Source organism: Electrophorus electricus, chromosome 4 (genome assembly GCF_041902795.1).
Source record: "Electrophorus electricus isolate QZ-2024a chromosome 4, ASM4190279v1, whole genome shotgun sequence".
NCBI classification, from domain to species: domain Eukaryota; kingdom Metazoa; phylum Chordata; class Actinopteri; order Gymnotiformes; family Gymnotidae; genus Electrophorus; species Electrophorus electricus.
Genome location: NC_137500.1, coordinates 37,300,001 through 37,323,052, shown reverse-complemented (window position 1 = coordinate 37,323,052; position 23,052 = coordinate 37,300,001). Strand labels below are relative to the sequence as shown.

At 44.4% G+C, this 23,052-nt stretch overlaps 1 protein-coding gene across 2 annotated transcripts in view; it reads right to left on the bottom strand.

The window, feature by feature from the left end:
- Positions 1–353: 353 nt before the first annotated feature.
- csrnp3 (cysteine-serine-rich nuclear protein 3) overlaps positions 354–23,052 on the bottom strand; it is a 27,597-nt gene continuing 4,898 nt past the window's right edge. The window contains exons 3-6 of one of the 2 annotated variants that reach the window (XM_081713608.1): positions 8,850–9,038; positions 5,849–6,147; positions 4,268–4,564; positions 354–3,670 (exon numbers count right to left, since the gene is read on the bottom strand). In XM_081713608.1, coding sequence (XP_081569734.1) covers positions 2,519–3,670; positions 4,268–4,564; positions 5,849–6,147; positions 8,850–9,003 — 1,902 coding nt within the window. In that variant the 5' untranslated portion in view covers positions 9,004–9,038 and the 3' untranslated portion in view covers positions 354–2,518. The remainder of the gene's footprint in view (positions 3,671–4,267; positions 4,565–5,848; positions 6,148–8,849; positions 9,039–23,052) is intronic. The other variant, XM_035534658.2, reaches the window with a different exon arrangement.

Below are 23,052 nucleotides of genomic sequence, written 5' to 3'. Positions count from 1 at the left end.
ACTCCGACTTATTTGACAAAAAACAAAAACTGATACTGCAGCTGTGAAACAGAAGGAAAGGGAAATTCATAGACTACTCCCTTGGTGCGATAATTTTTCTAACTGGTGTGTTTACTACTGTAAACAGTAACAACATAATGGGTTCATTTATCCGCTCATAATTTGCTCTGAGCCTCTTTGCTCAACGGAGTTATAGTTTAAATTTCATATAGCTTAAAGTTTGTGTAAAGAAAATGGCTGTATATTCACACAGATTTAAATTTTTTTAGTCCCCCCAATAAAGGTTCACTGTTAAGTGGCCATGCAGAGAACAACATTTAGGCTGTAGTTATCAGAATCATAACACAAGAAGGACACCTTAGCAAAGAAAGGTTTTTATTAAGTACATACTGTTTCAGGAAACCACAATAAATACACATTTCAATAGATCATTCATAATAAATACTGAAAACAGAATGTCCTGGTAATTCTAACTGGGGGGGTGCAATCTGATGAAGGGTGCCTGTTGCTAGCAGCTTTGGCACGGCTATAGGACAGGCTCCACGGGCCTGAAGGCTGTACATTGTTTCATAATCCATATTCCAACAAAGAATGAGGTTATACGAGCACTGCCGTTAAGTCGAGAGGTAAATGAAAGAAACTGCGAAAAACACAGACCGAAGAAACAATATAACGTTCTCTTCAAAGGTGATATTGAACAACAGCTGATGATGTCAGATGAATGAACGTTCAGAAGAAAAAAAAATGCAAGCATCATAAAAAAAGGCATTTGATGTTTTAGTGAGCCACAACAAAGCAACGCTCCGGTTTACCTTCCAACCTTTTTCCCCCTCTTTTAGGAACATTCAATAATTCCTCATTTTCAGTGATTTAGGCTGAAGTTCTGAGTTTGTTCTACAAGTCAAAGTAATTTATGGCATGATTTCCTCCAATAGGAATTCTTGTTCACTGGCAAAATCACTATAGGAATATGATTGTCCTATCTTCTGGTTTTTTGAGAAACAACTGTTCCCTTGAAAATAGCCTACATTTCTTCTAAACACACTCGAGATATGTCACAATATTTGTGCGTTAATTAAGACTTCAATTCAAGAGCTGCCAGTAAATTAACTGGTTGGCAGATGAACGACTGACCTCTGGAAAAAATACCCTCTGGAAATGAATGTAGCTGTTGCTTGTAAGTTATCTTAGTTACACTATTGCACTTGATAGACTAATTACTCTTAAATTCATTTGTTCACATATAATGAATTGATCATTTGTTCATATATCGTCATTGGATGATCAGATATCCATTCAGTACGCTTCAGCGTTACTACCAAATTGTGAGCAATTCCTCCCTTACAAAATCTATTTTTTCAACTAGACAGTATTAAAGAGGAAAATTACTCTCTAGCCATAATTTTTACTATAATGTGTGAGAAATCGATACTGTTTTTAAGCACCAAATCTCTGGTTCTTCTCAACATGATTAGTTCTGTAATAATAACTTTTCTACAAATCTAGCCATTCTACTTGCGTTTCTATAGACTTCACAGTTTTATTATTTAAATACTGTTATAAATCATAATTTAATTTCAAAGCTATGCAATGCCTCATAACAATTAACTTAATACTTTTCAAAGTGCATTTCATCAGATGTCCCTGTATAGTTCCAAATACGACAGCTGGAAATGGTGAAATTAAGAACGTGCCCTCTCTCTCACTCTTCAAAACCTGAATGTTGTGTGTTGGCATAAGGAATGGGACCGTAAGAGAAAGCCCACCTCATCAGTGCTCTGCTAAAGGCTACCTGCCCTTCTGTGTGGCATCAGCCCCTGAAAAAGTGCATCGTTTACATGAAATGTGTTCTATTCACAACTTAAATCTTGTGATTTTGGTATTTGTAATCAAAGGCAAAAACAGCGAACATTTTAAGAGCTGGCGTCATGCTTTTACAAGTGCTTTAAAAGCATGATGTACATATGTAACAACGAGAACTCAATCTGTTTGTTTTTTTGTTTTTTTTACAGTACATCAATGCAGATTCTTACAAAAAACATAAATTGCCAACCAAAGCTACAAAATAACATGCCTTTTTTATCAAAACAATTAAGTATACACATTGTTTTCAGAACATATTATTGAACAGCAACTTTTTTTTTTCTTTTTTCACAACTGACACACGGACATAAAAAAGTTCTATCCACAATATCTGCTCAAAACTAGAACTTTTACTTCTGAAATACAAGGTACATTGCACAGGCCTAAAGCTTACAGTTTATCTGATCTTCAGTTTGCACTTTAAATTACTGGGGGGGTTTTGTGTGTGTGTGTGTGTGTGTGTAGCTCTTTGAAAAATACATATGAATCCTTCTTGCAAATGGCATATGGGATCAACGTGTTCGAATTAAACTGTCAAGTGAAGAACAAAAGGTCATTCTTTCAGTCTGTGTGGTCCAAATCAAACACTTAATACCTTACCGATTAAAAGAGACTTGGGGCATGTTTCTCCGCCTTGTGGATGTAGCATGGGTACTTAAACTGGGGTGGGCTCGGCGAAAGACTCCAGCATTGCAGGTCCTTTCGTGGTATCTGTTAAAGAGGAAACCTCAGAGAGGCTGTGCGGCACCTCCTTCTGCTGCTTTACCACAAAACAGTTCCCGTTACTTGTGTATCCATCTTGCGTGTTATTGTTCAGATAGTTTTGGAACTCCATCTGGCCCAGCTCTCCTGACTGGGCGTGGAAAGTTCCTTTCGACTGGACGTTTTTGTCCTGTTCCGGTTCACAGTTGCTGATCATGGCCGAGGAGCCATTAGTGAGCGTGAAATGGTGATTGGTGTACTGTTCGTCGGGTGGTTGCGAGTAGCCAGTGTAATGCTCATTGGTCAAGCTAAAGGGTCCCTGTGTCATCACTCCATTAGTGTTGTTAACCCTGTCTGGATACGAGGTCGAGTCTGCCACGTAGCTCTCGCTAGCCTGATTAGCAGCGGCTAAAACAGAAGCAGCGGTGGCGTTCTCCATCTGGTAGTACTCGGCCGAGGAGCTGATGAAGTAAGAGTTGCCGTTGGTTTGGTTCTCCTGCGTGCCTGTGCTCTCGGAGTAGCACATCACAGAGGCTGAAGGAACCGCCTCACTGCGCGACGCGGGAGCAGCGCTCAGTCCGTCCTCGAAGTCCTCGGCTTTGTCTTCGTCGTCCACGTCCTCCTCCTCCTCCGAATCACTGTTCGCCAGGCTCTGTGTGCTCGAGTCCGACAAGCTACACAAGCTGCTGCTCTCGTCTTCATCGTCTTCATCCTCGTTTTCGTCGTCATCTTCCTCGTCTTCCTCCTCCTCCTCCTCCTCCTCCTCCTCCTCCTCTTCCTCTTCCAGAGCTTCATCCATGTCGTCTACAGCTTGTAGGTGCATGATGGCGCTCTGCTGTATGGGATCGGGGAGAGAATATTCCAGAGTGTGCTGGCCGGGTGCCAGCGGGCTGCAGTGGCCGTTAGTGTCACTGTGGTAACCGTTGCTGGCGGGGGCGGGAGCAGGGGCGGAGCTCTGCTGCTGTTCCCTGCTCTTCTCCAGTTCCAGCTTCATGATGGTGTGCAGGAAGTGCGTGCGCACGCGGATGGGGTTGAACTCAATCCGGCCGGCTGCGTTGCTGCAACCTTCTTTAGTGCAGCCACATGGAAACGACATGCGGTCCACCTGCGTGAAAAGACGATCCTGCATTCAGCTTCTAACACTCCATCTGAACGCTCACCAAATTAGGCTCGCGTCGTCAGCATGGGGTCTCTTAAGCTAAATTAACTCGCTATCAGTTCAATCTGTTTCTTCTGTTACATGCTTGATATCTTTATTTTAATCAGGCCATATGTCAGTTAATATTAAACATTACATCTGTAACACCTTAATCAGTATTTCCACAGCAGTATTGTAACTTGTACAGCTGCCATTCCTTGTTTTTTTAACCTTATAACCGATATGCTTTAGGTCATGTACAAATTCATGTGTAACTTGGTCATCTTGAATTTCTGTGTGTGTGCGTGTGTGTGTGTGTGTGTGTGTGTGTGTGTTTGTGTGTGTGTGTGTGTGTGTTTGTGTGCGTGTGTGTGTGTGTTTGTGTGCGCGTGTGTGTGTGCGTGTGCGTGTGTGTGTGTGAGTGTGCGCGTGTGTGTGTGCGTGTGCGTGTGTGTGTGTGAGTGTGCGTGTGTGTGTGTGCGCGTGCGTGCGTGCGCGCGCATGCAAGACGTTCATCTGACATGAGAGTGTCTGCTGGCATATCATATACACTGAAGCGCCTACCTGGCACTTAATGCCCGCCAGGCTGCAGGCGCACGTCTCTGGGTCGCAGAAGAGCCTGCAGTCGCAGCCGCAGTCCTCTCGCGACACTCGGATGGCGCGCAGCTCATGCTTCTCCGCCACATCGATCTTCTTGACGCCGGACGCACGCAGCAGGGCCCGCCTTTTCTTTGTGGTCAGCGGCTGCAGGAAGAAGTACTCGTCCACCTCCGTATTGTCCAGGTCCAGGTCGTCATCAGAAATATCGTCCAGCGTGAGGGCGCTGGCCTCTTCTGACTCGACGGAGCCGTTCTTGGTCAGCTAGAACAAGAAAGTTTGCGTCATAAGAGACCAAGATATACGGGATTGTTGAATGAAGCATCTTATAACTTGTTCTCCAGAGTGACTGGCACCTCTACAAAAGATGGACAAAAAAAGCCATCATGTCTGTTGCTTCTGGGCTTGATCCTACACTGCAAATACAAGATACAAGAAACATTGGGAGAATGCATATTGAGAGATCTGAGACCATCCCTCATTTGTAGACTCTTCTTTTCGGTTCCCCGCATGGGTTTTCAGTGGGGTTTTGGTCAGTGAACTACATGGCTATGGAATTTGTGAACTGTAAACTATTTTATTTGGCTGTGGAATTCTGTTTTGGTTCAGGATAAAAAGATCCAGCCATGACCCAGTATGCATCTCCCAGAAGAGATAGCAAGACTTTGATCTCTTGGTATTTCATGAGGTCCATGATGCCATGTATCCTAACCACATTCTCAAAGTCTGTGGAGGAATTCACAGATCATCACAGATACACTACCATTCTTCACAGTGAGGATTAGGTCCATTTCTATATAACCATTTTTTATTCCAAACCTACATTTGTTGTTTCTGTCAAAAGCTCTATTTTTAGCTTATCTGATTCATAAACCTGGTTTCAGTTACATTTCTAGTGATTACCAAACTCCAGTCACTTGCTTTAGTGACTGATGACAGCAGGGGTTTCTGGGAAGTATTTAAAAATGCATGTTGGCATGGCAGAAAAGTTTAATTGTAGTTTTGGAGACTTGGCAAGCCCCTGGGTGCACGCGACTCCTGCTGAACCAACCTGCTCACCGTGCAGGCTCTAAATAGACTCAAATCTTTTTCCAGAAAGGTTCATCACAACTTCAGTTGTGTGAAACTTCTTAAAGTCCTAATAGTGGAAACGGTTATTTTTCAGGTGTGACGATATTTTATAGCAAATTTTATTTCACTGGTCTTAATGGATGTCTCATTTCATTGGTCTTAATGGATGATAAGGGTGTGTGGCCTCATATTTATACCCCAGTGGAGCCAATATTTGTGACACTTTTATAATAATGTTTTTCATAAGCATTTATTTTTCTTTAAAGAATATTAAGCTTGACTTGTCTCATATTTCCAGTGTATGATCAAGCTATGACTTTTATATTAAAAAAGGATGCCAGTATTTAAAGGATACGTACACTGTACGTTCTTAATCCTACTTAAAGTGTTTCACATATTTTATGTCAATTAGCAAGAAAAGAACTTTAAAATGCACAGTACTATTAGTCAGCTACAGCTCATTCAAGTTTAATCGACCTCTGGGTTGCTTTTGGCAGGCGGCCCCTGTGCTCCCACCCTGAGCTTGATGGAGTTGAGCTTCTCCTCTTTCAGGTGGTCCCTCAGCATGTCGCGGTGGAGGCGCTCCTGCTCTTTGGCGAACTCGCCCAGCGTGTAGTGGCGTATGGAGCTGTGGCGGCTGGACATGCCCAGGGTGCTGCCGCCCTGGCTGGGCACGCTGGTGAAGCCCTGCCTTCGGCTGAAGTAATACACTGTCACCTTCTCGAAGTGCACACGTCGTGTTCTCATCCGCTTCTCCCGTTTAAGGATGGACGAGGCTGGGAGGGAAAAAGGTTCAAATAAGTGGTAAGTGTGTGTGTGTGTGTGTGTGTGTGTGAGACCCCTATTTCTCTCAAAATGTCCTTATTTCTTCATAGCACGGATTCCTTAAGGTGTAGAAGATACTTTTTTTTTTTTTTTTTTTGCTCCTTGTCATCGTGTTTCCGTCACGTTTTGTGATTCAGATCTGGTAACTATGGAGGCCACTGAAGTAAACTGAACTCATCGTCACGGTCATGGAACAAGTCTGTATAAATGGCCTGGTTCTGGTTTTGACCAACCTGTATACACAGACTAATGCAAAGGGTCTTCAACTTGCCAAGTGATTCCGTACCGTTACGTACTAGCTTTGTTCGAGAGCTGGCTCATGGATATGGCTTTGAATAGCTGAAATGAGAGCGTGAGTTGAGCTCTGTGGCTCAGGCACATTTACTTTTGGCCTGTTCTTGCAGCGTCTCTCCCTCCATCAGACTACCCGATAAAGCAAACTGCATTAATCGGCACCCCATGCCCACTCCCCGCTAGCAGCTTGGCCTGCAGTAACCACCGTCGCCTGCCTTAGCAACCTGCATGCCTATGGTTCTCGCCGTTTGGCGTCTTGGGGGTGCGGAGGGTTGGGGGTTCACCAGCGTAAATATATCCAGCTCAAATCTCCCTCATCCCGGCCTTAATATCCGCAGAGCTTCCGGCCGCCTGTCCCTGTCCTCTCCTCGTGTCAGACACACATGGGACAAATAGAAACCATCTGTTTGGGCCGCGCCCCCCCCCGCCTACGAGCATGAGGACAATAGATTTCATTACCGACACCGGCCCACCACAACAGCGCCTTCTCACGGCACGAGGATGCTACAGGCTGCAGCGTCAGTCTCAGTAACACCCCTGGCTGGAGAGCAGCACACGTTTTCCACAAACACAAAACTTCTGTGACTGTATGAATGGCAATAAGAGGGATGGCGATGAATTCATTTTCTTGAGTCTTGAAAACATGAATCTTTTCTATAAACGGTCATACTTCACGGCCTCTTCTGATTGTGCTTGTAGTTAGTTATGTGATTAGTGGGCATTGTTTTTTTGTTTTTTTTTCCAGCAGTGGGAGCTGGAGGTGTGTGGTGCACATAAACTTACAATAATTTTTTTTTTAATGAGGGTCTCTGTAAATGGATAAGAACAAACAAAACATTAAACGGCGTGGACGTGTGAGGGAGCTCTTAAAATGAAGTGCCACTCCAGATGGTGGAGAGAGTGCTGGAAGACTAGAGATCCACAGAGAGGAATAAATGATTGACAGGTCTAAGGCAAAGGTCTCCATGCCTGGGGATTTTTTTTGTTTTGTTTTAAATCTCGCTTTAACGTGTGCTGTGTTCACTAGAAAATACCGATTGAGTTTAGGTGCTGCCACTGTCCTTTTACGTTTCACAAAGAACAATCAATATAAAATCGAGCTGAAACGAAAACGCCATCAGGAAACACAACGTTTACTGCGTGATCCATTATAGTCCGTCGTTGCGTGGCAGGGCGAGGATCGTACGAACCTTCCCACAGGCCTTCCTGTGTCTGCATTAGCAAACCTCTCTCACCTACGCGCTCCCTCGGAAAGACCACCTCCCCCAGCTCCGTAGCTGCATATAACTAAGGTGACACCAGCCTGTCGGGTCTAGACTAACAACCCGAGTCATCCCGACTGCCTTTGGACGTATGAATCATTAATGAGCTCTAGCGTCAGGCGGTTAGCCAGCATCAGGCATACGAAGGGAGCAGCTACCTGTAGGCGCGGTGAGTATCTAGAGTGCTAGGCTACGTGACGAATGGTGGGAGGATAGGTTTACTCAGCTGTAGCGTTTTCACAGAAATCCACGCTGCTTTCTCTGAACTCTGCGAGGGGTGAGGATCACACGTTCAACGGTGTAGCTTTGTCTGACGCATTTCTAAATCACTGATTCATTGGTCTCGGGCCTTCTGGCTGTAGGCCTAAAATAAGATGCAGCCCTGGGATTTTCCTGCGGTAACAGGTTATCACAGCTGAAAGCCGCATGCTGCAGTCACTCTGGATAATCTGCTGTAATGTAGTAGAATGACGCCATTCAACTAAGATTTTCAAAGCCATCAAAACTAGTGTTTTTTTTTAGGGTGACGTGCCCTTGAATACTTGCAAGATGGCACTCTCGTTTTATGAAGTCAAACACCAGTACACAGAATTAAGCAAAGTTATCCAATCGACACTGAAACTCATTCACAGTGCTAGTTTACTGTTGTTGTTTTTTTTATTCCAAGTTTATTGTGATAATGGATATTTTATGGGCCTACTACAGACACAGTTGAAAATCAATATTAAATCCTAGTGCTAAATTCAGCTCACTGAGGACCTCAGAGCAACTCTCTGTTGCCAAGTCTGTACACACATGAATGTTTCATTGTTTTCTCTGCCTTTGAGTGACCCTTATCAAACTGCCCTTGGTAAACAGACAGATGCAGGTTAAGAAACTGGTTTTCGAGAGAGATAAACACTCATCAAGCAGGCATTCAGTCCAAGTTAACCTTTTTTCTTTCAGACCACTGTGCTCTGTTTTGGGGGTAAATGTCATTGCTGAATCATTGGTAAATGGGCAAGCTGTAATCTTGGTAAACCGTTTCCTCAGTATATCACGTCGAAAACATATACACGCACACGTCCATTAGTGCGGTGATGACGGAGATGACTCACGGGTAAAGGGGGAGGCTGAGGGGTTGACGCTGTCACTACTGTGTCCGCTTTCACTGCTCGACACCTCCTCCTCCTCCTCCTCCGACTCCCTCAGCGACGAGCATGGCGACGCCCCCTCCACCTCCTCAAACTTCCTCTTCAGTATTCCGCTCATGGCCGCCAGCGAACCGCACCTGTGCGCGCGTACGTCTGAGGGGAGGGAGGGAGGGAGGGAGGGAGAGAGAGAGAGAGAGAGAGAGAGAGAGAGAGAGAGAGAGAGAGAGAGAGAGAGAGGAGAGAGAGAGAGGCTTTCATATCTTGCGTACGTCTGCTCCCATCCTCAAAGCAGTCAATTGGCAACGAGCAGTGCTACACACATACCCTCCTGTCTCTCTCTCCTCTGCTCTACCAACCCTGGGGCGATTGATTCCCTTACCACAAAGGACCTCAGATGGAGAGGGAGGGGGGTGGGTTAAAAAAACAACAACAAAAAACCCCCAACTACTAATTGAATGCTACCTCTAACTTCCCGGAAGCGTGTTTAGTCTTTGATTAAGGGGCTGCTTGATTTGAGTTTCCATGGCTTCTCCCCCCATGTCGTGCTAAAAAGCAGCAACTCAAAGAATTTATTAATCACAGGAGTGCAAGCCAGCATGGCTGAAAACAGAATGAAGTCGGGCTTTAAAGCTTAAGGCTGCGTTTTCAAATGCACCTTAGGCACAGAAAATCAGAAAAGTACAGTAAGCTGCAGTAAATAATTAGCTGCATCTCAAAAACACAAGCCAACAAAACCTGCTTGAGTTCTGAGAAAAAAAACTTAAAAACTAATATAGAAAAAAACTGTTGAATAGGCCCCCATTCCAAGCATACGGCACATAATATACAAGAGGTCGGCTAACATATGCATGCATTATTGAAACAAATGGACTCTGTACGGCAGCCTGTGTGAATGCCGTTGTTACAATAAACGTTGATTTGTAGCCCATGCTTATGAGAGCATGTTCATATTGTGTAGGTCATTTCTATGAGTGATATTTCTGGTATAAGCAGGGCTGCCATACAAATCAAAACAAAGGATCAGTCATGCAGTCAATCACTCACAGAGCAACTGTATCACCACAGGAGTGCACAGGAGTGCACAGAAAACAGCACTCCTGTTCTCAAGTTCTTCTAGCTCACAACAGACATGCATTCGGGAGTTTGGTTAACAGTAGGTTCAATTTCACAAACGTATTGTGGAGAGGACTCTGTACAATCCCTGATAACTGACATCAAGGTATTTCCCAAAACAATCAAAAGCAGCTCGTGTTAACTATCTTCACATCTTCATGCATTGTCCTGTAAAATGCATGTTTTTTTGTGAAAATGGGCCGTGGACAACTCTGAAAGGTAATTGTACCCATATTATTTAGGGTTTTATAAAAAGCACTGATGAATAAATGAGGTGAAATTACCAAGCCTTATAAATCAATGGACGTATCAAGTATTAATCAGCCCATAACTATGTTCACAGCACACCATTAGTAATCATGGCTGAAATCACCTGAGCTTTTGTGAAACCTTTTGTTATGTAGATGAGACAGATTCTACACAAATTTCCAAAACCTGCACCACAGCCTTGTTAACACTGACACACACACACACACACACACACACACACACACACACACACACACACCCTCCATCCCTCTCTCTCTCTCTCTCTCTCTCATTTCCAAACCTAAAATAACCACCAAGACAGTCAAAACGACACAAATCCCAGCGCAGATTAGCAGCGTGCCAGTATGTGGCGTGAGGGGAAGCTGGGATGGCAGCTCTCGGAGGGAGACGCTTCTGCTGAACTGTTTTGCGTGGTGAGGCTTGGAGCCTCTCCTCGCTGTTGGCTCATCACAGAAGCCCAGGCAGAGCAGGGAGCACTGGGCCAGGGCTCTCAGCACAGGACCATTGTTCTTCAGAGAGAGAGAGAGAGAGAGAGGGAGCGAGACGGACAGATGGACGGACGGACGGAGAGTGCCCAGCTGCAGCAGGCGCCCCAAACCACAGCATACGGCGCTGCCATGGAATGTGTGGTACTTTCCCTGCAGTAAAGAAGTGACTTTTCTTATAACCTGAATGCTACAGTCAAACTGACGTAATAGAGGAGCCCCTTTCCAAGAGGAGCATGCCCCCCCACTGCTCCTGGAGATTACGGTCCAGGCCCTCGGACTGTGTACCACTGTCAAATAGAGACCAGATGTCATAGGAACAGAGAGACATCTTGTGCTTCCATTAAACAAGTTTTCTCGATCTACCAATCAGTATGTGACCATTTTTACATGGGCTGCTACTCACTGTCTAATCTCCCAGACAGGCAAGGGGTTGTGAGATAATTGAAAATGGCTCTTCTGGTTTTTTGGATACAATATAAGTCTATTTCCTTGTAATCATCATAATTAGTTCCCCCTTGTTGAAAATCCATTCGCATTCTTTGCCCTCAGCGGATGCCGCACTGCTCTTTCATACCAAAAGTGGTTGCCATGGTAATACTAATATTCTTGCACAAATAGTGATTTCACATCAGTCATTTCGATTTTTTTCCCCCCTTGTATTTGGAGCATCTACTACACCCCCCACCCCCCACCATCTGAAAATAAATACAAGCCCCATGCAGCATCCATATATAATCATGATGCATTCACAAAATAACTGCTGAAGAAAATAGAATCTCTGAGCAAACAGGGCCTCCGTCAGAGTGCGTGGAGACATTCTGATGTGCATTTCCACAGCGAAACTAAACATACATTTTTAAAGACACACAAGCTAATGATATTTGTATTCCTCTGTGCAAACACACTGATTCAGACACTTACAAAAACGATCAATAGCTCTGATGATAATGCACTGACGACATACCTGAGCCTAGCACAGCCATGTTACAAAAGAATGCAATAATGAAATAATGGAATTTAAGGTTGCTGACGCTAAAGTGAGGCGCACTCTTTGTGAAAGCAGAAAGCCTGCACGGGCAGCGTCTGAGATCCAAGCAGGAGGAGCAACTATTCATTTCTTGACACAATGAATTGGCATGACATCACAGGGAGCCCAGAGGTAACAAGAGCTGACTGCTGTAGTGTGGAGAGTAGGAGAGCGATGAGGGGAGCAGCACTCACTCCCCTTGCTAGCTCGTCCTCCTCTCCAGTCTCTCTGCTGTTCCTCTCTACCCTTTGTCTAGGCTTGCTGTAGTTTTCCACGGCACACTCCACAAGATGTAGTCCACCACTGAGCAGTTTGCAGCAAAGCCAGGGAAGTCAGCCACTCCCTGGAATGGCTCCACGACACACGCAGACCCGTGCGCGAACGGGCGCCCGGGGGTCTACGGCGTCAGACGTTCAGAGGGCTCCGCGGTCCGTGTGCCGCACCAGTGCGCGGCGGTGGGTTGCCAGAAGCAGCAGAAGCCCGCGCCATTCACCTCGGCCGGCCGAGGCCTCCTGACCCGTGGCGGGAGACTGGCGGAGCCAGCGACTGACCTGCGAGTCACTGCCACTCACTCTCAGTGGCAGTGAACGCACTCAAGCCTGCAAGAGTGGCAGTGAATGAAGGCCTCACATTTTCAATCAGCCAATCCCCCGCACCCCCCCCCCCTCACACACACACATGCAGCATGAGAGAAAAGAGAGAGAGAGAGAGAGAAGGTTAGGGAGCAAAGGAGAGGTGAGAGTAGAGTGCTGGAGGGAAGAAAAACAGTAACCTGTGAATTCAGGAGCCGAGATCTGTCCTTACCATTCGCCTCTGTAAAAAAAAAGGGAGAGAGACCAGAGACTTTATTTCATTCCTCTCCTCTGCCCCTCTCCCTCGCTCTCTTTTTCTGTGTCTCTCTTATTCGTTCCAGCCACACAAAGACTCATTAGATGCAGCCAGCTGAAGGCTGGAACCTGAGTGCAGCCTGCCTAGGAGATCACATGGGTGGGATGTCTGAGAGAGAGGGAGAGAGGGAGAGAGAGAGAGAGAGAGAGAGAGAGAGGGAGAGAGAGAGGGAGAGAGGGAGAGAGAGAGAGAGAGAGAAAGAAATGCACCCTTGCCTGTGTTCCTGCTGTCTGCAGATATTTTTATCAGCTTGAGAAAGGGAGGGAGGGAGAGAGAGAGAGAGAGAGAGAGAGAGAGAGAGGAGGGAGAGAGGGAGAGAGAGGTGCAGAGATTGCAGGACGAGGAATATATGAAGGAGAGGAAGGTGAGTGTCAATACCCTGCACAGCAAAGTAATCTAAGGAGATTAATGGGTACACTAACAAATTAGCCAAACACACACACACACACACACACACACACACACACACACACACACACATTGGGATTTATGGTAAAAGCTTGTGTAGCTACAGTTAATACGAGTTTTCACAAGATTCATCAGTGCCACTAATCTGCAGATTAATGAATTCATACTGGATGGATATTATAAAACAAACGATTGGCAAGGACAATTTAAAACACATGATGCATTTATTTGGATTCATTTGCACATTTTTGCTTTTATTCAAGTTGCTTATCTGATGACTATGGACATCTTTATCTCTACCAAAAGATTTTGAAGTAACTACTGGCCTCTGCCAAGGTTTTTGATGTGTTTGTTTGTTTCAGGTGATTTTAACACCAATGCTCTAACACCTGACACATGCTTAACAAATTAACAAAGCAAAGGTCGGTCCTACTGTTCACCCAGTTATTCTTGTTTAAACCCCTGCTGGGCAACGACTCCCCATAACACAACTGGTGCTGCTCCCTGCCAGGATGGACAGTAGCCTCTTATTACTGTTGCTAAGTAATCAGCTTCCACATCAGTGACAAGAAGGATCACATGGCAAAATTGAGCCTGGCATGAACATTCAGAGGATGAATGAATGAATTCCCAATGATCACATTCGCTGAGAAAATAATGTCATTTTCAATTATATGATGTGGATTTTTACTTTGTTAAGTCATAACGCTTCTATAACCAAAAAGCCTCTGTTTGTTATTTTTGCATGTCTTATTCATAAATGCCTATTTAAAACATGAACAAACTGCCAGTATGTTTTCACTGATATGAATCTTGGAACAGATGAAAGAAAATTAATATCTTGCTGTGTATACTTACCAGTGCTCATACTGATTTATCAGGTAAGGTTATCAAGTGGATTCAGTTTAGGATGAATTAACTGCACAATTAATTAGATTCAGTTTTGCTTGAATTTAAAACATGCCCTCTGTTCAAATTATGCTTTAATACTTTCAAATTATGTTTTAATTAATATTTTCAAAAATACTGATTAAAGTGTTTTTAGTGTTCAATCACAAATTTAGATGTGATTTAATTAGATCAACTGTATTATGTTAAACTTGTAAACTCGTCATAAATGCTTCACATTGGCTGTCAATTCCAATCTGAGCCTCATAATAAAAGAGAAATCCAGGCAAAAATCGGAGCCTACTTATACAAGGTTTGGCGATGCTGTAAGTGCATTATAAAGCATTAGAAGCGTTAAGGAGGCGTGGGTGAAGAGTCAACTGCTCCATAAAGCCTCTCCATGTTCTGGGTTTAATAGCGGTCGGACTACAGACTGGCTCCCGGCGCACGCCCGTCCTCGCTCACGCCCTCCTCTTCACAAGGCCGCGGATACACACGCAAAACACGGTACGCCCACTTGGATCCAGCCTACAGGTATAACACATCGATATCCAGACGGATGAGGCTAAATGAAAAATCATTTGACAAAACGGTGGTGTGCTATTTCCTCGTATTACTTGTACGGCGTAATATCATTCCGTACAAAATGCTTTTGGTTTTATCCACCGGCCAATCAATGGGAACAAAGCCTCGCGACCCTTTCCACGAGATCCGCGGGATAAACGCTCGCGTGAGGGTATACGCGTTGTGGAACCTGATTTCACCGCAAGATTTAATTATTCTCCTCATTTCCTTTCCGTCTTGGAAACTCATCCATTGTATAACAGCAATATCTAATTTGCATTGCCTCCCCTCCCTTATGGAGTATCATACTCACAGCTCCATTACATAAAAATGCAGACCATAAGCCTGGCACAGGCAGTCTGTCACACTGACTCGAGGTGCCATCGCGCCGGGGACGATGACCCATTTCGTGGAGCGCTGCATGCGAATATTTGAGTCAGTCACATCGTGAGATCCGGCCAACTGGAAGGCAGACTTGTGCGTTGGACTTCATTTGCATAATATTTAGTTGAATTTAGGTCATATGCAAATGAAGTGTCCAGTTTCAAATCAGATAACTGGTTTTGCCACGGACAGAAGAAAGAATAATTACAGGTTAAACAGAGTGGTCCTTAGAGTGTGAGAAAGTATTTATTACTCCCCTTTTTATATAGTGGCAATAATCAGTGCTTATAATAACCGTTGCTTTTTCAGCAAAGAACAACATTTTTGAGGGACAGGGGGGGTCATCGCGGAACCACCAGTGGGTCGGAAAAGAGGGAAATCTCATTTGCAGTATTCCTTCTCCAGGGAGCAACACAATCGGAGCCAGAAAAGAACACACATACACACAGCAAAAGGCCGAGGTGAATTAAAGGACCAGGGATCCCCAGCCAACACACGCAGCGTACACGAACAAAACCCGTTTCATCTTCGTTGATTCACCTCCTTCGCATATGTTAACCTGCAGCTGCTTGCTTGACCCTTACAGTCGGTGACCCGTCAGACTGTTCAGTAATTCTGTGGTGTCTTTGACCCTTCCTAAGTGAGTGGCTTTGAGCAGGTAATACCTCGAGCAGATCGAAGTCTCGTATCGCAAATACCTCCTGCACACTGCTAGAGCCTGGATTTCTCCCTCGGCACATGTTAAAACTGGGGTTAGCTTGCAGTAGGGGAGAAAAACCCGCTCTCCGCTTTGATACTGTGATGTCAGCCCTTTCTCAGCCACGAGGCATGCCCCCTATGTCACCACCGATTAACTCCCTTTGCTTTCTGCTGTCTCCCCATCTGTTCGCCTGCTATCCCAAACCGCGTTTTCTACTAAATGTTTTATACCGAGGCCGTTACGCTGCCTTTAATTAGCGGCACGCTAACCTCTGCATGGCAAAAAGGTGTTGGCAATCAGACTGGAGAAAGCTGAGCGCAGGCGCACCGCAGAGCACACGCGGGTCAGTCTGACAGCTCGCTCCCTGGCCCTGGGGCTCACATTTAGCAAACAAATACGCACGTGACCACTGCTGCAAATTACACAGGGAAATAAAATTACAAGCAGGAAGCAATGTAAGTGAATGTAAGCACCGCTGACAGCCCTGTTTGAGAAACTAGATGCGCTGTGGTGACGCCTCATCTGTACTCATCCGGCACTGCAGCGTCACGTGGTCTAACATTTAACATTCTAGTCATGTTCGTTTCTAAAAATGAATGACGGCAAGCTCAGGTAAGTTACTTTATGTGATGTACCAGACTGTGAGATATTTTAGACAAAATAAAAAAATAAAGAAACATTTTCTTTCTTGAGATATAATAAGAAATAGTGTACTTAGCACCCCTGTAATTACAGTAGGCTGGCTGGAACATTTGCTCAAATTTGATGTTGTTAATGTACCATACGATATTTCAGAAACACCATGTGTTTGAAGTTAACAAACTATAAGCTATTATTGAAGGGATACAGAATAACTGAAGACATACAGAATAATTGCAGACAGACGTGCAGTCTCCTCTCAAGAGAGAAGAGGAGGGGTCTGACCAATGACGCTCTCTCTCTCTCTCTCTCTCTCTCTCTCTCTCTCTCTCCTCTCCTCTCCCCCCCTCTCTCTCTCTCCCTCTCTCTCTCTCCCTCTCTCCCTCCCTCTCTCCACCCCCCCTCTCTCTCTCACTCTCTCTCTCTCCCTCTCTCTCCCTCCCTCTCTCTCCCTCTCCTTCTCTCCCCCCTCTCCCCCCTCTCTCTTTCTCTCTCTCCCTCCCTCCCCCCCTCTCACTCTCTCTCTCCCTCCCTCCCCTTCCCCCCTCTCTCTCCCCCTCCCCCCCTCTCACTCTCTCCCCCCCTCTCTCCCCCCCTCTCTGCAGTCTACAGTGAGCAGAAGCCAGGGCAACCACGTAGTTGAGTATGCACACAGTCACTTTGGTGCCAGAGAGAAGGAAAGAGCAAACTCAGAGCAAGCAGGCATATAACAATGCAAGTGAAGGAGCATTTGCCCTGGCCTCTTTAGCCAAAGCTCAATATGGCCCTCCGCATTTCCACGGCTTCAGTGTTTGTGCAGCACTACAAAAACATTTTGACTGCAAGTTTTTTCTTTGTTGGTTTTTGTTTGTTTGTTTTAACATGCAAATGCAGAGGATGTCTTGGGCCATCTGAAATGCATGAAGAGAAAGGCAGGGGAGGTAGAGGGAGGAAGCATGGAGAAAGGAGCAAGGACTATCGCACCTTAGGAGGGGGAGTGCTCCGGTGGAGAGGGAACGCTCCGGAGGAGGGGGAGCACTACGGAGGAGGGGGAACGCTCCGGAGGAGAGGGAACGCTCCAGAGGAGGGGGGAGTGCTCCGGAGGAGGGGGAACGCTCTGGAGGAAAGGGAACGCTCAGGAGGAGGGAGAGCACTCAGAAGGTGGGGGGCGAGCACTCTGCACGCAAAGGTTGTGTTTAACCTCATAAATCACGCAAGTCTGCAACAGCCGTAAACTACAACCTTGAGAGAGCCAGGTCTCATCTAGGAGACCCCAGGGAGGTGCTGTACACTGTAGTGATTATATATCTAAAGGTGTTGCTCTGCTGATCCCTGCACACCAGCCAAAGTGCTCTGAAAGTCTAAACACGCCTCTGATATAGTCCATATTTCACACTGGAGTTGGCAAGAGTCGAATTTGGGCCTCTTTACTCAGTCCCGCTATATGAAAAAAGGAGAGCTGGTTTTAAAAGCTTATGGTTCACTCTCGCTGTAATAGTGCTCATACGCTCCTGTCTTCCTTAACCCAGAGATGGTATGGCAATGAATCACAAGGAAACTTACTTGGCTGTCTCTCTCAAGGGGCCATGTGCGCAACACAATTAATGCAAAATTGGCCCTGTTCATCAGACATACCTTACAGCGATTTCAATGTGCTTGGACATTTGGAAACTGTAATGTAGTGTAAACTAAACTGATAGGAAGGAAGGAAAAACTGAAAAATAGTATGTGCATTTCATGGTCATAGAATAAAGATTAGAAGATGATCTATATAAGATGATTAAAAAAAGTATGACATAAGGCATAAATAATGACTGATGCTCATTAGCCTTAATTAAAATATGACACATTACTACAGTGTTACTTAGACTAGCTGACCACAGATGCCCTATTAATCTGCAAGCTTTTGTAGATGTAAATGATTACCAAATTTTAAAAATGTATTTCTTTTTCTTTTTCTTTTTTACAACAACGAGCCATACCATTTAACTGGCTCATTGTTTAAAAAGACCCACAGGATCCAGACCCACTGCCCGTCACCCTGCACTAGAAATGACATCGATGATGCTTAAGCATGGCATTTATTATACACGGGCTACAGCCCACTTAGAAAAATAAGGCTCGTGCACAAACACTACAAACTGTGTGAGGGATACCACAGCACTTGTCTTGAAAGGCTTTTTTGGGAAACAACAAGCAAGGATACATGAGGCAATTAAAGACAAAGGAGCTCGTTTAAGCAAATGTACTACACTCACTTCTTTATGGAAATGAGGCTTCACTCCAGCTCCCTACATTTGTTAACTTGCCTGTTGCCCGAGGCGAGGCATTACACACACGCGCTTGCATACACACACACACACACACACACACACACACACACACACATTAAAGGAGTGAGACGGAGTTGGCTGCTGCTCAGTACCCTGCACACGGAGCAGACTGCTGCATCTAGCACCCAGCATTGATCTCCTCCTCCCAGAACAATGGGGTGGGGGGTGGGGGGTGGGGGGTATACTGTTCCTCTATCAGCCTGCCTATACGCACACAGATTCAGCTTTACTGTGATTGACACAACGAATCTGATCCTGGTCCTCTAATGGTGTTTGTTCATTAAAGTGGCACGTTGAAGTCTTGTTAAACAGTGGCTTGAACCGTTGATAGCAATGAATGCACAGAGGATGCCCCTCTCGTCTCGTGTAAATACAGAAATTAAAAAGGACATTAAAATGTGCCCTGCGAGTGAAACACAAACATCCAGTGTTATCAAGTGCTACTGCGGTAATGGAGAATGGAGGAAGACATTAAGAGAACTGTTATTTCATAAATTAAAGCCTATTTCAAACCTATTAAGTAAATCTTGTGTGATTCACTTGGGTGCTCAAAGCTCCTGGAATGTTCTAGAAAACATTAACAGCTCCTTTACATCATTTGGGTATAATAGTTAAGGTTAAATGTCATTTGCAAACAATAATCAGACACATCTGAATGTGAGAAAAGTTCATTTTTGAATACGGCACTGGCAAAGTTTAACAGGCGTGCAGGAAAACAATCAAACTTGCACGAAAAAAGAAACCAAACCACATTCCCACGCTAGAAGGCTGGTTTGATTGCGTTGCGAAAGCTGAAGTCTGATATGCAGGAAGCGCAGAAGAGGAGTTCCAACTTAGCAAGCGCGTCTGCTCCGCCATGACCCTCATTCCACACGCGTACCTCTGTGGCATAATCACACACTTTCAGCCTCGTGTCAATCACAATGCGTGCATGAATTATTCATGAACTATATTTTATTTATGTCTGTATTTCTCCCATGCCACCTAAAAAAATGTTAGAAGCAGGCGAAGCTCTGACTAGGAGCGAGAGAGACGCAGAACACCTCACAAAGCGAACAATGCTTTCATCTTTAATACAGGCGCTGGGAGGCCAGAGTTGTCTGGATCTATGCAAGTCCTCAAACACACACACACACACACACACACACACACACACACACACACAGAGAGAGAGTGAGAGAGAGAGAGAGAGAGAGAGAGAAGCAAAAACACACAATCATTATTAATTTACTTTCAATGAAATCTGATGCCATTTTCATTTTTAAATGAAATATCATTGATATCAGAGAAGATCTATGAAGCCAATCTTGTTTGTGTTTACTGTTAAAAAAAAAGCCCCCATAAAAACGGCTCATGCATGAAATGCAAAAGTGCTATTAAAATTGTGACACGCCTCTGTTCTGCTTGGAATCAGCAACACATTATTCAAAGCTGGATCATGTATTCAGTGACACAAAACCCATACTTCACTGTAGAGCACCTGGTTCCACACAGGCCTTACCCTGAAATCCGTCTTTGTTTCCCACTGAAAAGCGACAATTATCTTAAAATCCTAGAGATCACATCCGAACAAACGACTGCGGTCGATCGTGTCAAATGGTGCGGTTGGAATCCAAAGCCGAGCTGGCCGACTTAAACGGCGCCAGGCTTTCTGATTCATACTTTCACACCTTCATGCAACCAAAATGAGACACAGGCCGAGTCACGCTACAATAACACAAAAAAGAGCCACACATCACTCACGCCAGACATGCGCTACACGCCCGACGTGCGCTGGGCCCGAGCTGAAACGCGCAGCACCCTCTGCTGATTGGCAGCTGCAGGACAGCCAGTGTGTATTCAGTCTAAATATAGATGAGTGGCTGTGTAGGCTGAGACGGGGAGTGTGTGTGTCACCAAAAGACCGAACCGCCATTCATGCCAAACAATCGCTGTGGGATAGAAGGATCAGACTAAGTGTTTACATGCAGAGGATTTTCATAATCCTTTGTTCATTTCATCACTTACTCATGCATGAACCACGCATTATCGATTAGATATGGAGCACGGCGTCATTTTCTTAGCAGGACTATTGTGGTGACAAGTCATAGCAGTGGTACTTTTTCGTAAAAAGGGATCACGGAACTCGTAGCTCAGTGAGTACACACACTCTGACCCTCACTTCTGGCCCGCTGTGACTCAAGTAATCTTCACTACGAGACCCGATTATCAGACGTAAAGGTCACCATCATATACCGTTTCAGTGTTTCTTTAGATCTGTGATAACATGATAGTATCACATCCATATTGGCAGGTGCTATCACCATATTGTCACTGCCTATGTCAGATGTGACAGAAATTTAGTGCTGGTATGATGTTCTATTAATGAGCTTACTGCTTCTTCCCCCACTAGTTAACCTTAAACAAATATAAAGTCAGTATATTTCTGCTAACTCCAATAGTTGGGGAACTGGATTTGATACTGCCCGATGTTCCATGCTTATAGCTTTTAAAAGGGCCTCAGAACGTCACATGTCATGTCTTGTGTCCTGGCACATCTATTAAAGAAATATCTGCGTAGACAATAAATAAATAAGTAAATAAATAAACAAAAGGATTCCCATATGCTCTCTGTGCGACTGAGTTAACCTCAGGTAACCACCAGTCCATGCTCTCAGCTCTAAATACAAAGAGAAACGCTTTTGCGCAGTTCCAGCCACACGCAGACCCACACGCTGTCTGACACTGCCAGTTTGTATGAACTCCCACACTTCTCTGAGGACCTTGAGCAGTCATGCTTCCATGTTACTCCGATGGGATTTTATTGTCAATATTGAATGAGGCATTAAATCAAATTGAAAAAGTCGATAAATCATCTGTCAGATCCATATTACTGACGTATCAAAGGCGTTATGGAAGGCTGAACCAATTAGAATGACTGCCTAAAACATTTTAGTACAACTTTTTTCTCCAGCCTTGAAATGGACCGGAATATACAAACATACGGCAACTGTCTCCCCATCGAGGTGTATTTTTCCCCCACATTAAAACTGGTTGCCATAGCAATGTGAGAGGGAGAGAGAGAAAGATCAGAATGATCTGAAAGGAATAATATAATAATATTTTAAGAAAACGGTCCCTATTTGTTTAACAACGTCTGAATATAATCTCTCATTTGAAAACATTCCACGCAAAGAATATAAATGATCGATTCATATATAAGGAGCATGGCTTAATCAAAAGACACCAATCCCAAACGCATATTCGCGTTGCCTCATTGTCTGCTCATGTTCATGTTTAAGCCTCATACTGAAACGGAAAACAGAATGGACTGTTCACCAGAGTCCCCCCACCCCAATCCCTTCTGTTTCTATTCCTTTCATGTTGAAAATATGTCCGTGGAATAATATGGTGGCTCTGGAAATAGCACTGCTGGTTACATGATATTTTGCGCATTATATCATTCCGACGAAATAAGTCGTTCCTGCGCTTTCACAATTTTCACGGCTGCGTGAGTGAAACACATGCAGTTGGAGTAGGTCATAGCCCTGTGGCATAAACTTATATGTATATACATAAAAATTCCAAAAGTCAATTTTTATAAAAAAAAAATTAAAAAGTCACTTGGGAATGTTGCTGGAAATATGACCTACAATGATTGTAGTTCAGGTTTTCTGAGTAGGAATGACAAATATATCAGTAACAAACATTTGCACGACAAATGCAACCCATTTGTATCCCTTTTGATCACATTAGACACCATTTTCTGAGTGCACAAAATATTCACAAAATAAGCACAAAATAATGGTAGCCTTTTTAAAATGACATGGGACAATGTGTACATGCAGAGAGCCAATTATTATATTGGGATTATAATACTGCGCTGCAAATAACACTTAACAGTAACACAATAACAGCCAAGAAGTATGTAATTGCACTGTCAGTCCGTTAACAAATCATTAATAAGAATACGACATAGGAATCCTAAGAATAAATGTGCCATCTTTACATGGCAAAAACACAAATATTTTATTTGAGCGTAGCTATGATGTATGTGTTGTTGCTACAATCTTTCTTTAACTAACAAACCCCTTTGATGAGCTGCCATATTTAACAGTTAGAGAAAATAACCAGAGATGGACACTGTATAATGATCATCAATTTCTACTCAAAATGTAAACTCTTTAATAGCTCGGAATGAAAGCCCGGCTGTGCTAGGGGCAACCTCTGTGATGTCTTCCCAGTGGTCTGCCTTCTAAAGACACACTGTCACACCTTTAACGATGATGGCCTTTGGTGGAGCAGTATTGAATTCCAATGTGGTGAGTTAGAGTATTGTAATTAACTGCAGACAGGGCGAGCAGGTGATGAGACGAAGAGATGTTTCTTGCTTATGGAAGCATCTGTTTAGGGGTAAACCGCCTTCTGTGACACTCATGGCAGAGAAAATGAAACAGATAACATCCAGTGCTGTGGTACTTCGTAGCTCAGGGTCAAAGGAAAAAGA